This window comes from Epinephelus lanceolatus, chromosome 16 (assembly GCF_041903045.1).
Source record: "Epinephelus lanceolatus isolate andai-2023 chromosome 16, ASM4190304v1, whole genome shotgun sequence".
NCBI lineage: Eukaryota > Metazoa > Chordata > Actinopteri > Perciformes > Serranidae > Epinephelus > Epinephelus lanceolatus.
Genome location: NC_135749.1, coordinates 23,128,140 through 23,145,306, shown reverse-complemented (window position 1 = coordinate 23,145,306; position 17,167 = coordinate 23,128,140). Strand labels below are relative to the sequence as shown.

At 43.1% G+C, this 17,167-nt stretch overlaps 1 protein-coding gene across 1 annotated transcript in view; it reads right to left on the bottom strand.

Moving 5' to 3' along the window:
* The window catches only part of efna3a (ephrin-A3a), an 88,706-nt gene extending 71,931 nt beyond the window's left edge, over positions 1-16,775 (bottom strand). The window contains exon 1 of the mRNA XM_033636704.2: positions 16,175-16,775. Within this exon, the coding sequence (XP_033492595.1) occupies positions 16,175-16,284 (110 nt within the window). The 5' untranslated portion in view covers positions 16,285-16,775. The remainder of the gene's footprint in view (positions 1-16,174) is intronic.
* Between the last annotated feature and the right edge of the window lie 392 nt (positions 16,776-17,167).

The window sequence follows — 17,167 nt, the reverse complement described above, 5'->3', positions numbered from 1 at the left end:
CTCACAGCAAGAGGGTTGCCGGTTCGATCCCGGGCGTGGGAGCCGGGAAACTCTGTGTGGAGTTTGCATGTTCTCCCCGTGTCAGTGTGGGTTCTCTCCGGGCACTCCGGCTTCCTCCCACAGTCCAAAGACATGCAGACTGGGGACTAGGTTAATTGATAACTCTAAATTGTCCGTAGGTGTGAATGTGAGCGTGAATGGTTGTTTGTCTCTATGTGTCAGCCCTGCGATAGTCTGGCGACCTGTCCAGGGTGTACCCTGCCTCTCGCCCGATGTCAGCTGGGATAGGCTCCAGCACCCCCGCGACCCTCGAGAGGATGAAGCGGTTAGAAGAAGATGAAGTAGCAATGTCTCTTTCCAGAAATCATGACCTGATTACTCACGATTAACCACAGACCTTGTTGTGAGCAGTTTCATGTAGGAACTATTTTCTGTCTACCAAACTACACCCGCCATTTCTATCAATGTGCAGAAGACAGTGTTAATCTACTGCTAGCACACCTAGCACTCCTGAGCTAGATAACGTTACAGCTCTCATGCTGTCACAAGCACAAGCCTATTGTCTATGAGTAGATGCATGTAAACTTCTGATATAAAGAAAATAGTCCCTATGTGACCTTTTTTTATTTATTTATTTGCGTTTTGAGCAGCACAAGCCGAGTGCCATCTAGTTCCATTAAATATATCTCTACGAACGATATCTCCAACACTCACCAACTCACGCCAAAACAGTGCCAGAGCTAAGAGGAAAAATGTGTATTTTTGATTTGGGGGTGAACTGTCCCTTTAAGGGGCAAACGTGTAAATGTAGAAGCTATACTTTTTGGATCCTAAGAACAAAAAAAGTCTATATTTTCTTATATTTGATCAAAAAAGTTTTACAATTTAGGAGTCAAAACAATATCAAACTTAATGTTAATAACACAAAAACTGTCTTGCTTCTTTATTTAACTCAAGTTTTGCCCACTTTTAATTGCCTCATTAAAGCTGCTGCCAATGTGGGCTGTATCCTGTTACAAATATTATAATGTGCGCTCCGACTTATTTTCGGTGAAATGTTGTCTGACCTGAGATCGTTTCTGTGACACCTGGGTGAGTTTTTCCTGCGTCTGGAGAAAAGCTACCTGGTGAGTTAATCAACAACAACTTGAGGTCAGGCCACATGTTATTATCATGCAAAATTACCTATTTAGTAAGCACCAAACTCTGGCACCTAATGTTTAATATTACCCAGCATTCACTGGTGCTAACAGTGTCTTCTCTTTATACAAACTCAGTTTACTTTCAGTGACCTCCTCCGTCTCTTCGGAGGCCGTGAACACTGAGTGGAGGTTAGTGATTAAAGGTGTCATTCCGCCAGGTGACCTTGGGGGTCAAAAGAATTCTGGGTAAATTACCTCACACAAGGCCAGACCTATATCGAACGCCTCAGAATGAACCACAAGGTTGATTGAAAAATAGGTATTTGCATACAAGGCACCGAGCAGGGGGCTGGCAGAGCAGCAAACCCTGGCTCTCCGCTCAGGCGGAGGTGGCGATGCTGGGAGGGAATGAGTCCTCATTAAGCAGAAAAGCATCATTTTCTGAAGCTTAGAGTGCTCTCTCCCTCTCTCTATATATATACACACACACAATGGGGCTGACACTAGTTTGAAAATATAACTGAAACCTAAATAACTAAAGAAACCTGTGCTGTGTGTTTAAAATGAACTGGGCTGTGCTCATAAATAATACATATGATGATAGATTGCTGATGAACTGTCTAATGAAGAGGAGGCGGAGGGGGGAGGGGAAGCTGGGTTTTTTTGCTGACGAACTGCAATTTATTTTTTTTTATAGATTTAAAAAACTGAGACCTCGCACACACAGCACGATGCAGGAATGCTAATGTCCCTGGCATTTTTGAAACTGCTGTTATCTTCCTGGCACTGCACATTAGCTAGAGATATGGTTTCCCTGGCACTAATTTTCCCCCTATACAGCAGGCGCTGGAGGTTAGAATCAAAACTTAATGGAATCTCTAATTTGACCAAAAGTTCATTCCCGTTAGGGAAATTAAAGCCTGCTAATTAGGGATTACAACCTGTTTTATGATTTGTAAATGCCAAGTCAGAAGTTGTTGGAGATATTCGGAAATTGTGACAATGCTAGAGCAGTAAACCTTCTCTCAGCAGACAGGATTCGTGTTGACAGAAATGAGAACTGGGGAGCTTGATGTTACAATTTACATTACTGCGGATCAAATGAAAAAAATAACTGCCAGAGATGTGAATTTGATTATCTACAGTCTCTCGTTTTTTCAATCACGACCCACAATGTTTTTAACGGCAGCCAGGGCCTCGCAGGGAATAAACCTCCTGGTATTAGACCAATTTCCACATGAGGAATCCATCTTTTGCAAACGCCGTGTGTCACACTTGCTTTTCGTAAACAACGACCTCAGGCTGTATATGTTATTCTCCTCACTACATCATTTAGCTCTTAACAATGTGCTCAGCTGTGTCAGCCTGCCACCATACTGTATGCCTTATACTTCCTTTGCATCTCTGTCATTTGCTATATGAGGAATGCCATATTCATTTCCTGTGCTTCCTGCCTCTCTGACAGGCCCCGCTCCTGGCCCTGTCATTGACTGTCACCTGTGACACAGGCTTCCACGCGAGACAGCGTGTTTCTTCCTTGCATCATGTGGTAAATGAGCGTCACTTCTTCCTTTTCTTCTTATTCTTCTTCTTCCTCTCAGTTCCTTTCCTCTCACGCATGTGCACACACACCTGCAGCTTCCTCTCTTCTCCTTCTCGCTGTAGATCCTGCCGCTGACAGGTGCTAGGAGGGATTTCAGAGTCCTGACACAGCTGCAACTTGAAAATTGGTGAGTGCGTTTGAGTATGTGCATATAATACAGAAAGAAAGACAGAAAGACAGACAGACAGATAGATAGATAGATAGATAGATAGATAGATAGATAGATAGATAGATAGAAACACAAGAAATGTTTGCTGTATCTAAATCAGCAAGTGGAGCAGGTGTTGCAGGCCAGATCTCTACCTCCAGGCAAACTGATTTTGACAATGACAGAAAAACAAACAAGCCACTAATTCTAATAAGCATGTTTCATCGAGCCAAACACATGCTCCTAAACGCTGGACTAAAGGGGCAAAAAACAAATCCACCAAATGTGATTTTGTAGGCTTTCTCGGTTGTACTTCCTTCCCCGTTGTTGTGGCTGTTACAATTTGTTTCCAGCAAACACAACTCATGGTAATGAATGTATGTGGGTAAAATTCTGCCATTGATGCAGTTCCCGATTCCCCCCCCCCCGTTTTACAGCAGTGCCTCCAAGCTGCTTGTTCCGATACAATACGCATGAGCAGCAGAAGAAAGGTTGAAGTCTTTAAAGATACTCCACTTCCTGACACACCATTAATATTCCCCATACAGACTCTTACTCTCCTCTAACATGCGAACACCCCCCCTCCTCCTCATCCTCCTCCCTTATCCCCACTTCCACTCCACTCTCTGCCTTACATCTCTGCACTGCCTCATATCTCCCTCCTACATCTACCCTTTTTTTTCCACGCTTCCCTCTCACAACCTTCTTCCTCTTCCTTTTGGTTATTTTTTTGTCATAACTTTTTCTGCCACTTTCTCTTCCTCTTCCTCCAGGGAAGTGGCACAGAATCCCTTTAAGTGCTGCAAAAGCAAATCTATTTATCATAACCATCTATCTCTTACTGTACGTATACTTTATGCTATACTGAAAGACACACTTATGCAGAGAAAAAGAACAGCACCGCTTCTCGCATGTGTACCTACACTGAACTAAGTGCATCTGCAGCGAGCGAAAGGTTTTCTAAATAATGATACAATGTGTGACTCACTCTCTCAATAGCAATACAGCAATAAATTAAAAGGGAGGTAAACGGGTGGTAGTGCCCACTCTCCTCCCACGCACGGCAATGCGGTTGAGCGAAGCAGTCTTTGGGGACTTCCCATTGACTCCACACAAGGTGAGAACGGAGCGGGAACAGAAGGCTGAGCAAAAACACTTCAAACGACACGGCAGGAAGACGGAGAGGGCTGCCACTCTGCGAGGGGAATGCAACGAACAGAGAGGAAACACAGGCATGAGGGAGGGACTGACCAAAGGGGACAGAGAGGGCCAAGACATGGAGACACTACTGTCACCCTGCTTTCACAGACAATCAATCAAACGAGTATGTATGCACGCACACAAATAGCCCAGACAGACATAAAAACACCTTAAGAGCCACCTAAGAAGCCAGACACACACACACACACACACACACACACACACACACAGAGTGAGAGAGCTCAGCAGGACATTGATATTCTATACACCCACACACAGCATGGTGAGGATCTGGACTCATCTCTGTGTGTCTCCCAGTTTTACACACTATACACTGGTCTAGACAGTCCCATGCAGCATTACACAGGTTGCTACCATCAGAAAAAAACATGATGTAAGCCAGTTCCTGACACATACTGTATACACAAAGATGTCATGTTAGAAATGTGGCTATTATGGCCATGGGAACACCACACACAGATGTACATAGCCCAGAGCAACCAAAAAGCAGCTGAACCAACCAAATAAATACCTTAACAAACAAAGCGTTGCAGCAGATTGGTACATAGCCAGAGGAGAATTTGCACAGTTTTAACAAGGGAGTACGGTGAACAGGACCACTGACTCTGCTATACATTCCCTCTATAATCTAGTCATTAATAGTGAAGCATTCAAAATGTAGTGATAACAAGCAGGGCGCCAACCCCTCCTCAAATCACCTCCCCCCTCAGCTGTAACAAATGCAAATAACAGACCGCACTGTAGGGCTGTTCCTCTTACCAACACTGATCCAGAGAGAGGAGGCAGGGGAAAGGAGGGGAAGGAAACACCCCCCCATTGATGGAGGAAGCCAGTAGTGCGAGATGAGTCACGTATTGTCCATATAAATCAATGGGTGAGAACACCAGGAAGGGAAAAAATAACACACGTGTGTGAGTAGGGAGACATGATTATGCATGTGCCGTAGCTCATGTATTAACCATAACTGAATTTACACATCAAGGCAGCAAATGAATTCCAAATAGTTTTTTGATGCCGACCAACACGAGACCTGATTAAATGATGAGGTTGAAGATATGGACGGAAAGAAAGGAGTGTGCCGTCGCTGACAGAGCTGTACTCTGATCCACTGACTTTGTATTAAATATTCAGAGTTTGAGCGTGCCATTGCGACAATTTAAAACATTAAATGTCACGTCGCTACAACTTTGCTGCGCCTAATTGTCCCCCATAAAATCAAGGGCAGAATCAAAGCTGGTAGCAGGCTTCTCATTTTTTAGATTTTATAAGCTGTATTAACATTTATTTTGTGAGTTAGCCGAACTATAATTAACCTCTTTGATGCTACCTAGTGAGCATGCATGCTATGCAAGTGTTGGGAGAGAAATGCTGTTCAGTAATGTGTTGTTTTCATGTTCAAAAAGTTACCTTTTATTGCTGTGGAGGAATGCAGTGTTTTCCACAGAATTAGAGTCTACGTGTGGTTAGTCACTCCGTTCTCTCATGCTGTGTCCCCTTTTTAAATTCAGAGGTTTTAAACAGTGCAGAAGGAACTCTTCAGGGGTTCTTGTTTTCCTCAGCAGCAGTGTGTGGTGTTTTAAGTCGGGGGTGGATAATTGATCAGTCACTCCAATGAGCACTGATCAGATCAGACTGATGGATGAGAGGAGCAGCTGCTGCAGAGGCAAGTGAATGCAAACTGTTAGACCCCACACGATGAACGGTTAAGTTTCATTCTCACCACAACTTGCATTCTGCTGCTCCATCTGTGCCGAGAGTACACCCTGTGCTCTGAGAGTGTGGTGCAATGAATAACAGTGTGTGTATATATACTATTTTCTGCTCCTTTGAAGGTCACAGAGACAAAAATGTAACACCAAAATGTTGGCTGTCTTCACCTGCACTCATCTACTATGTTAAAACACCTGGAAGTCACTACCTTTTTTCGGTGAGAGTCATATTCCAATTTTATAGTATCAAGAGTAAAAAAGTGGTCTGTGGACTAAATAAATTATAACACAGTGTCAGATAGAGATGTTGGGAATGTGTTATATGAATACAGCTACATTCTGTCTGTGATGGGTGATAGTAGCTAGCTTACATAATTTCTAGGGCTGTACCCGACTCAGAATTACGGCAGTCTAATCAGATTTGGCAGTTCAGTACAAATATTTCACTATGTTTCTTTTTTTCCACATAGAGTTTGAGAGTTTTAACAGGGTTGATTGGGATGTTCAGTGTGACAGTGACATTCACATAATGTAGTAAACAAGCTAACTACGCTAACATTAGGTCAAAAATGTGCAACACTAGATATCAAACAAAAGCCAGAGACTTTATTGTATTAAGTTGCTGTGAGCTGTACATTTACCATGTCTAAGCAGAAGAAAATTACGTGAAAGCCTCCCCTCCCCTGGGCAGTTGCCTGTACCAAAGAGCAGCATTAAATTTAATTTAAGAACTCACTCTGCAGCAAAATCGGGCGACTGAAACACCCCCAGAAGTACACTGCAAACCAATGGACGAAAAAATAAATAAATACTACCAAACTTGAGGCAATCTCAGTCGACTGAAATGTCTCCAACTGATGATTCAAATCTTTTGGGGGGCATCCCTAATAATTAGATCACAAAGTTGGGTCAAATGTGGGCGTTGGTTGGTTGGTATTTTGTGGAGATGTAAAATTAAAAGTTGTAACTGCAACTGCATTTTGAGAAATTAAAACTATTTTAAAATCTTTAATACATTTTGTATGACTATTTTGAATGGTCAGTGACAAAAGTTTTGACATTCCTGCTGAGAAATTGCGTTTAAAAATGGACAGATATTCTACTACATGTTCATGTTTTCTGGTTCTTGTTTGACTTAAATATTCAAACTGTTTCGGTTGGTTGCTTCATATTTTTTTTTATAGAATTTTAAAATTGTGCCAGCCAACTCCCTGATGGAGCGAGTTGGCACAAAAGCACAACATAACTTTAGTTACAGTTCACCTAATTTTAGAAAACATTTGTGTACATTAAAACATATTTATCATAGCTGAGATTTCAACCTTTTATATGCTGTTAGTTAAAATGTTCTAGTGTAAATAATGCCAGCGAAATACAGCAAAGAGTAAAAAGTGTGCCAATCAACCCCGGTCTCCTCTAATTTAAGTACATAACATGAATATTTTAATCTCCTTAATTTTGATCTCTGGACATTCAGAGCTGAACAGCAGCTTGTTCTGTCAGTCTGTAAAAATATAATAATAGCTAATGTGAGGTTAGCTTAGCATGACAAGGGGAATGAGAGCAGGACAAATTTAGATAATATCTGATATCTTCTTTTTATAATCAGATGTGACTTACCAGTGAATTAATGAATCATGATGAGAGACTCATTTTAGGTATCATTCATTAATTTTCATGCATGTGATTTTATAATTTCTCAATTTGTTTGTGTGATTAAAAAAATAGTCGGATATAACGTGTGACAAAAATTCACTGCATAATGACGTGTCCCCAGGTCATACTCTACAGTTTACAACAATAGGTACCCTTGCTGTATTTCACATCTGGGTGCAGCTATACCTCACAAGGCAACAGTGTTTAAGTATCTACAAATGTAAAACCTGAGCAGCACAGCCCTCCAGCTTCTTCGCAGAATATAACTTTCATTTTTTTCACCAGTAGGTCATCCATTTCACTTACATCACACTTTCAAGCTCTAAAGACTTTGCTATCATATTTGTAATAGAACAGTTTCGCTTGAAGATGTACTGATTTAACTGTTCCCTCTAACAATATAAGAGGGATACATTAAGCCACTGGAGGTGGTGGCTGCTGCTGCTGAGGGGTCAAATTACCTTTAGTCATTCTAGATGCACAGAGCACTAGAGAGAGATTTCAATTTTCTTCAAATATTCTCATTACAGAGACGCCTGCCAAAGGGTCTCAGACCTTCATATAATTACATCCTCAAAAGGAAAAATCTCAATTATAACAGAATACCTAATTATTACGCTGCCCATATTCCAAATTGCCCTCGCATGAAAGGAAAACTGGAGCCGTATCATCCACTAAGCTGTGAGGACAGTTTCCACTTCTCGTAACACCGCTGTTGTTAAGCACCCAAGAGCATTAGAGGGAAGACCTGTCACGGCTCAAGACCTGAAGGGAATGAACAGAGAACAAGATATGACAGAGCACAAACCTGTGTCCTCACTTGCTGCCTTTTTTATGAAGGGACACTGATAACTCTGAGGGCGCTGGTCGGTGCAAAATACCACCTCAATTGCCATACCTCAGAAGAGGCCTTCTGCTTCAATAACAAAACAAATTATTTTGACCAACTGCTGCGGCTGCCATATCGTTTTCCAGGCCATGTAGCGTAACAAGGCCCATTTCCCAAATAATCAAACTCCAGCCAGTGACCATCCACCTATCAACAGCTTTGATCTTTTTCCTACATGGCAGCCATTTCCATCATAGCAGCAATGTAATTTCCCAGTGGGTAACGGGCACTGCGGTGCAGACTCCCAGTGTAATGTACTGTGGAGCTACCATTCGGAAGTTGGAAAGCCCTCTTTGTAGAAAGCATTTGCATTCAAATCATTGAGTCTGAAATTGGTTCTACCTGGCTGGGATCAGGAATATCTCCTGTGGGTTCCCACTGCCAGTTAAGTGCAGTTTTTATAACCTTGGAGCGCAAGGAATGCTAATCGCTTTTGATGGCGTATGAAGGGCCTAACCATGTTTTTCTTTGGACTCCTCCTCAAGAAGTAGAACCGCCATCACATGGGTTAACTCTAGATGAGTCCCATGGCACTTTCCCATCAGAGCCCATGAACAGGCTGTAATGGCCCACCAAACCTGCCAATTCCCCATAATAATGAAGCTTGGGGTACCTTGGGCCTCTAGAGGGACCAGAGGGGATAAAGAAGTGGAAACACCAAGATGGGAGAATTTATTGTGACAGAGTACTCAAAGTTTTCACAATTTCCCTTCGGTTCACATCCATTAAATTCCAGGTTGATTAAGTGGCTCCTCCTGAGGTTTTATCTGCATCCCCACCCATCTTTTAATTTGACTCACGTTCGCTGCACTGTAGAGTCAAATTAGTGTTTACCGAGAGCAACAGCCCTTTGAATGAACATTAATACCTTTGTGCTCTTTTCTTTTGTTTTTGCAATTATTTCCCCATATAATGCCTTTGTAAGTGTAGAGAATTCTTAACAACGCACCTCAAATGTTTACAACAAATCTTCAGTGACGGGATGCACTATTTTTATTTTTACTTAGCTTGCTTTTAAGCAGGAAAGCAGTAACATTTGGGGGAGAGTCACGTTGAATGTAATGCGTTACAGTTGTAACACCACTGTTTTCTTCTGCTACGTAAAGGTGATCATGACGCCATCTTGTCAGCATGTGGCTGGTACGTTGGTAAACATCCTTGAGAAAGGATTGGTCCACTTGGCAGGAATCAGCAACTGGAAAACCAGTTTGGCCTTAAACTAAGTAAAGAAATCATATCCTAGGCCATTTTTCAAATATAAAGTTCATCTGTATGTGATGGAGCTAAAATCCACATGGTTGTTTTCATGTGTCTCTCAGTTAACATGGTTTTCAAATGTCACAAATGCTAGTTTTGGTCTGTGAGGAACACCAAAGCATGGGTGTAGAGCCTTGTATGGACTGTTTTCCTTATACTGCTCCTGCCCACTCCCACTGGATTTCCGACCAACACCGTTCCGCTCCCACATAGTGTGTTATCCATTCCCAGCCACCCTGCAGAGTGTGTGTCAGCTCCCACCCGCACTTGCAAACATTCTGATCATACATGCCCCCACAACAGAGTGATTATCAATAAAGTCTTCTCCTGTTCTGCTGGGAAAACATGTTATTTCACTGTGGTATTACAAAAGCTATGCATAACTGTCAGTCATAAGTCATGAAATTATGTTCTAGTGCATAATCACATTCATAATTACAGTTATTCTGGTGTCTCTGGGATGCAGTGTTATTATTATTATCTGCAGTATTCCTGAGAAATTCCTCAGAATGTCCGATTTACATTGCTTTTCTTTTGTATTGTAATGTCTTGCTTTTATCTTCTTTTCCACTTCACCTGGTGACATCTTTGTCCTTCATATTAATTAATCCCAGGGACTCACACATTTTTTTTTTTTTTTTGACCGCCCGCTCCCACCCGCGGCAAAGATAACACCGCCTGTTCTTGCAAGATTTGTGTTAGATCCCAATCCCAATGCAGTCCTCTAGTCCTGTATGCAAACAGCACAGTTTGAATACTTAACTTGTATAATTATAATTTGAATTTATTGTGAATAAATTCAAATTATAATTATAATAAATTGAATTTATTGTGAATAATTAGAACTTCTTTGTTTTTGCCAATAAAGCTGTCAAATGTAAGTGGACTGTGTGAGACTGTAAAGCTTGGTGACTTGGAGTGATACTGCGCTTTTGACCCTTCAGGGTTCGATGCACAAATAAACACATGCATCCCCAAATACATGTACTCTGTGTTCAGTCAGAGGTCACTCATTGTATCATAAATCAGAGAGAGGTTGTAAAGTATTTTTATATCTTCCATTAATCAAATTTGCTATGTAGGTGTAATCAGTGTACTTGTCAACAAGGATGGAAGCAAATGCGCCGACCAGTACACCTGAAGTTTTAATATTATAATTATATTTTGTACATTATCTGCTCACATCCTTGATATGAAATCAATGTAGAAACACTGGCTTAAAGCCACAGTGTGTAGGAATTTCTCCCATCTAACGCTGAAATCATATATTGTATTCAAACAGATGGCGCACTCTAGCGCCTCACTGTTTCAAACACGTATTGCAACAACTGTAGCCGCTGTGTACCAAAAAGCTACGATAACACTGATGAAACCATGTCATCCGATACTTCATGGAGTATTCATTCAGGCTCCTACACAGACACACGCGACGCGAGTTGACAAACCCCCTCCTCACCATGCTGGCTGTGTTTACAACGTAGGACTGTTGGGGCGGATGTAAATTGAAACAAACCGATCACGACTTGTCTTTTGACAACTGACAAGTGGCTCAACCTCACACACCTCATCCCTCTCCTCGCATTACTGCGCCGCTAACAGCTGTTAGTGGCCAGCGGCACTACTGCCGCATAACAAAGTCCCAGCGACTTTAAACAGTGAAAAATGTTTCAATTAAGTTGACTCTCACCTACTGTATACTGACGTTCTCACCTAACCTTTGAATCTGTGACGCAGGCAGAATCTAAATGTATGCTCTCATGAAAACCTTTCATTTTTATCTTGCGGAGGAATAACTTACAGTTTAAGTCTCACAGACGTATTCCAAAACATCTTTTTGTTTTATCTGTGCCCAGCCTCATGTTTTTTTAACCTTTGCCTTCTCTGAAGCAACCACCGCTGCTACACCAAGACCTTGTTTAGTGTAGATATAGTTAAGGCCTCCATGGAGCATGAACCCTGGAGCAATGACTGACAAGCCTGTAATAATCAATTCTCAAGCATGCTGTTCCAAGGCGATACTTCATCTGAGCTTCCCGAGCTGAGCTTTGAATGCTTCATGGAAATTTACTGACACCATGAAATCCAATTAAAAATGCATTTGGACATTGATCACCTGATGCACCCAGATTGATTGCCGCTCAGAAAGCAACCTTGTAGTGTTTTTTTTCGGCCAGGGCCCATTCACCTCTCCGTACCATATAAATGTATTGATCCGTACACCCACTCTTGGATCCATACGAACCATAAAACATCCTTTCAGTGTTTCTCCATCCATTTACGTGACTCACTGCAGATTCCTATGAGCTAAAAATGGCCATCATACTGCTTAGCAGACCAATAAGCTTTGAGACGCCACTGCAGATCTACAGCATAATGAAACCAGGTGAAAATGTCAAGTTAACTATCCATTTAAAGGCGCTGTTCATCAAACTAATCTCCTAGATGTCTGAGCCTGATAAAGAATATAAAGCATTCAAATGTTCACAAACAACTCGAATAGTTGGAGGGAGGAACACTTCATCACAGATGGAGAGACATGTTTAATTCAAAAACGTATAAAAGGTCAATTTGCACTTTTCAATCAGTGGTATTCACACATTCTCATTTAACACAACTGCAACCAGGGAAAAAACGACACGCTATCTAATGCTGTTTGTGTGGTACAATGAGTGTGAGAGAATAAATTGAATGGCAGTGAATAAGACGCATTTGTATGCAAAATTGCCGAGACAGCCCAGAGACAGAGCTGCGGGCAGACGGACGTGCATGTAATCGGGTATCAAATCAGCTCATCTCCTGTATGCTCTGTCTGCGCCGTGTTGAGGGTGGAGGGGCAGGTGAATGGTGGGCGCTATTGTCTCTGAGCATCAGTCCACATGAATGACCCAGCCTGTGTCCACATTAGCACGGATCAACTCCCGTGGGTATCATCTCGTCAGAAAACAGCAGCTACAACACATTCGGCCAAATAACCTAACTTCCATATCCGGTAAAAGCCGCACTTTCTCTCAACCTTCTGACTTTCGGCCAACTCAATCAATCTTTCCCTTCGCTTTTCTTCCTCTGAAAGACTGCTCCACTTTCCACCTTTCCAGCGTGTTCTCCTTCCAATCTCTCCATTACGCCCACCTCTTCCCTGCAGTAATATTCTTCACACTTTGCATCCGTCTCTCTCCCTCCATCTATTTTCTGATTTCTCCTTCTCCATCACCTTCTCCATCACTCACTCTCTCTTCATTTCTCAGTACAATTCCCTTTACTGCAACTAAATATCTACAAACCTTACCCTGTAGGGTGTCAGGGTTCTCCCCTGCCCTGCAGGGAACCACCTCCAACTCTAGCTCAGTCTGCACACACCCACACAGACCGACCTGTCGGTTAATGAGCCTGTTGAGTAAGACGGCACCTCGACTCAACATTGATCACCGGGCCTCTGTACCTCGAACTCTCCGGGAGGCTATTTGTCAAGGTGATAATTTATTTTGTAGCACAGATATGGTGTGCCGGGGATTGGGTTGTTTTTTCTTCATGTGGTCTAGGGGCCTGACAGACACCATTTCAGGTCCAAATCAGGGCCATAATGTGTAGCATGAAACACGCAGGGCTGTAACTCACCGCGGATCAGCCACAAACAGCGAAAGAAGACTTTCATCTTGCTGAGCAGGCAAGGGAATGGCGATTTAGCAAAGAGACGTGTGGCACATTTTCAAACTCAATTCCCTGCTATTCCTTCCCACGCCCGTGCAAAGGCTTTTAACTCCGGTGTCCTGCTAAGTTGTAAGCATCAGTAGACACACTGTGTGACTTATGGAAGGAGTGGGAGAGTGAATGAGAGCTGTGCTGTTGTTTTGATCATGCTGACATGGGGTGCCCAATTATGGAGATGCGGCCTGTCTAACCAGCGAGGCCACACACCTGATGGGAGGAGGTGGCAGGAGCATGGGACGCTGCTTGTGGGTAGGCGAGGCTACCGCAGTGCACCGCTGCTCCTGCGTGCTCTCAAGATGTTCCACATCTCCCCCCTCTAATTGGCAGATGGCCTCAGATGCGAGATGATTTAATGGCCTGCGTGTGTGTTTTTTCCTGCCTCAGTCAGCCATTAGCAGGGACATCTGTAACGAGTTGGCCAGGCACACTGCTGAGAGTGGAAGCTGAGAGCAACACTTTCTAATGGGGGGTAGTGCGATCGTGACAGACTTAGGCGGTAATCAAAGCACTCTGAGTTATTTCTTTGGGTTATGATAATCGAGACATCTCGCTTTGAATTGTCTGAGGCAGAGGAAAAAGCTTTATTAAACTGTCTGATGTTGTTGACCTCAGAAAAGCTGCAAAGAATCAAACAGCACAGTATTACTGGGTATAACTGTGTGGCAATCCCCTTTTGACTTTCAATACACTGGAACAAGACATTTCTAGCTGCGCGTTATCATAAAAAGCCATTTTCATGGCTTTGGCACAAACAGCTTGGCTTCCAAGTGATCCCATTTCTTGCAGCTGGGCCGTAACCATCTGCGCTGAATGCTGCGCTCAAGGGTAAAACAACCAGAGTTTGGCCCTAAAGGCCTCTGGTTTCTGGCTCTCTGTCACCACCTTCATTTCTTACAGCTCCCTCCTGAGTTTGTCTCTATAACCAGAGCTGGATGAAGGAAGGGGCTGAACAAGTGAGGCCCTCTGTTGGTTCTCTATGTAGACAGAGTTGTGGAGAAGTGGCCACGAGCCTAAGGCCTTTTAAAGCTTGATGGCCATCAGTATTCTTGCCATAGCCTCTGAGGATTTGTCTGCTACCTGCAAACTGGGTCAATTTTTGCATTATTTTAGAGATTTGTATCTCACTGTGGAGAAAAGAAAGGTTTTGCACACGCAGGCATGTAGACCCACACCTGCACTTTGTCTCCCTCTGTTTCCCTCCCTCCCCACCTCTTTTACACACACAGTTTTCTGAATTCATTAATATGAGCACATATTTGTCACTTTAACACATAAATGTCAATTTAAAGCTGCAAAATGTGCTAACACTGTAATGAATGGCTACGCTGAGCAACCTTAACCACGCTGTGAAAATAATTCTAGCCTAAGCACACAGCGAATAAGACTAATTAAAATTGATAGATAGGACTAATACTGATTATGACACTCAAAAACCTGTGCACTTTAACAGAGCTTAAACGCGACTATCAGTTAATATACCACTTCTCTATTCATGCCACACTAACGGGATTAGCTACAGTCATAAATCTAAAATAGTTCTGAATGTGACTCTGCCATTCACACATTAACATTAATGAGGAAAGTGACAGCGCTGCAGCAGCACCTTGACTGTTCCCATCAGGTTTTATAGCAGTTTCTGACTGGAGGAAAACCTTCGAATATTTCAATTACCCCCACATCCACATACATTCAAATGACTTTCATACAATTTCTAATTCTAATCATCTACTGTATGTGTGTACTCTCAGCTGAGAGCCCGGGAGGTGAATGAGGGACCAGGAGCAGATGGGGGGGCGGTAATGAGATGCAGAAAAAAGGGAATTGAGGGGGACAGGCCGGCTGGTGAGACACAGCAGAAAAAAAAAATAAGAGAGGGAAGAAAATAACCAAGTATGAGATACAGAGAGGCGATAGGAGAGACCCGTGTCTGAGGTGCATACAAATGGACAGTGGAGGAACACAGATAGAGGAGGGGGGGGGAGGAGGAGAGGGGGGCAAAGAGGGAGGTTGTGTGAGGAGAGGAGATAAAAGAATGTGAGAAAGATGGATTCACTGTTGGCTAATGAGAAGACAAAGGCAGTGGGATCCACATCGATCTCTGCCCCACAGCAAGCTGGCTTTATAGCTCACAGGTAGAGAGAGATAGGAGAGCCTGGGGAAGCTTACCTGAGGTAAGCAACCTGACTGTTGTAGGAGGAATCCGAGTCCAAGGATAGGCTCAGATGTGTGTGTATGTGTGTTTGTGTTGCATACTTATTCATAGTGAGCATACATGCTGGAGCAGATTTATGGAAGTTTGAGCTGTGTGTGTGAATTATGTATTTGTGCTGCATTTTTTTGGGCAGGTGAGGTGATGGACAAAGTGAAAGCAGGGCAAATGAATAGATGACTGCTTCAGTGAGTCATATTGTGAAGCAGAAGATGGACTATAAATGTGAGATAGAAATCAAATATTTATACAGTAAGCACTCTGCATGCAGGGCGGAGAGAAGGAGCAGTGTAGAAACACTTTCCCTGTGGAGATGCATCAGTGTGCTCTGATTAAATGATGAAATTCAGAAAGAGAAATTATTATAGACATGAAAAGAAGCAAAAAATTGAATGAGACAGTTGTTGCCTCCTACGATCAGGTGAATGGATTAAAACTGGGGACATCACTGGCTCATTGTTGGTATTTAATCTCTCTCTGTGGTGTATCAAGGTCTTGCTGCTGTAAACAAAAGAAACACGTCGCTGCAGAGGGTGACCAGCTCACCGCTGTCTCAACTTATCAGCACAGGTGCGCATCAACAAAGAGGAACACAAGTTAATTTGCTGTTACGGCTGCAGGGAGCCACTTACTGTAGGTTAGAGCTGTTCCAGTACACCGCATGCCGGTCGCTGGCTCTCGACAGGTGCAAGTTTGTAAGCGCCAGCGTGATGAGGCTGAGAGAAAACGTTGCGAGAGCCATAATCCCTCCGGTGCTCGTCCAGCCCTGGTTCCCCTCTCTCTGCCTTCTGCGTCCCCGCTCCTTCTCCTTCTGTCCCAGGCGACGTGTCTCTCACAACATCCCAGCGGTCAAAAAACGCCTTGTCAAGTTTCCAGTTACCTTAACAGCGGGTTCTATCAGGGTGACTTCTGAGTGGTTACGTGTTCTTCAACTCAAATCCCATTGCGACGAGACCCATTTGGACATCTTCACTTGTGCCAAATCTACTTCTTTCTTGTGCCGGGCTGCGCACTTTCAGGTCACTCCGTGTTTTGTTTGTCAGTTCTGCTTTCATAAGAGAGGACCAGCACAGGTGATGATAAGGCAATGAGCACATTCAAACACTGACAGCTGAGGTCGGTGTTTACTGTTCTTTGCGCAGCTTTGGAGCCGCTGGATCTCCGTTGAAGGGTTTGTGTACCTTGCGCTCTTCTCAGCAGCAGCAGCAGCAGCAGCAGCCACACGCTGCGCACACAACGCTACAAACCCGCCCTCTGATGGCCGAGATGCGCTCACATGTCCATCTATGCTGCTGCCCCGCCCGCTCCAAAAGTGCACCGTGTGTGCCTGTGTGTGTAGATCAATGTGTCGAGAAAATGTTATCCTCTTAATTAAAGCAGAAATATATGTTTTGACTGGACATGATAAAGGATCCATCGTATTTCAAGGTTAGATTTTAGGTTTAAGATTAAGACACTGATTATGTTTAGGTAAGGATAAATGAGTGTGATGTAAAGGTGAGATTTAGGAGTGTAGTAACTTTCACAAACCATAAAAATATTCATAAACAGCACATGTAACATGTAAAGAGACATTTCAATCTGTAAGTACAGCGTAGGTTAGGTTCCGCGTTTACTTTAAATTA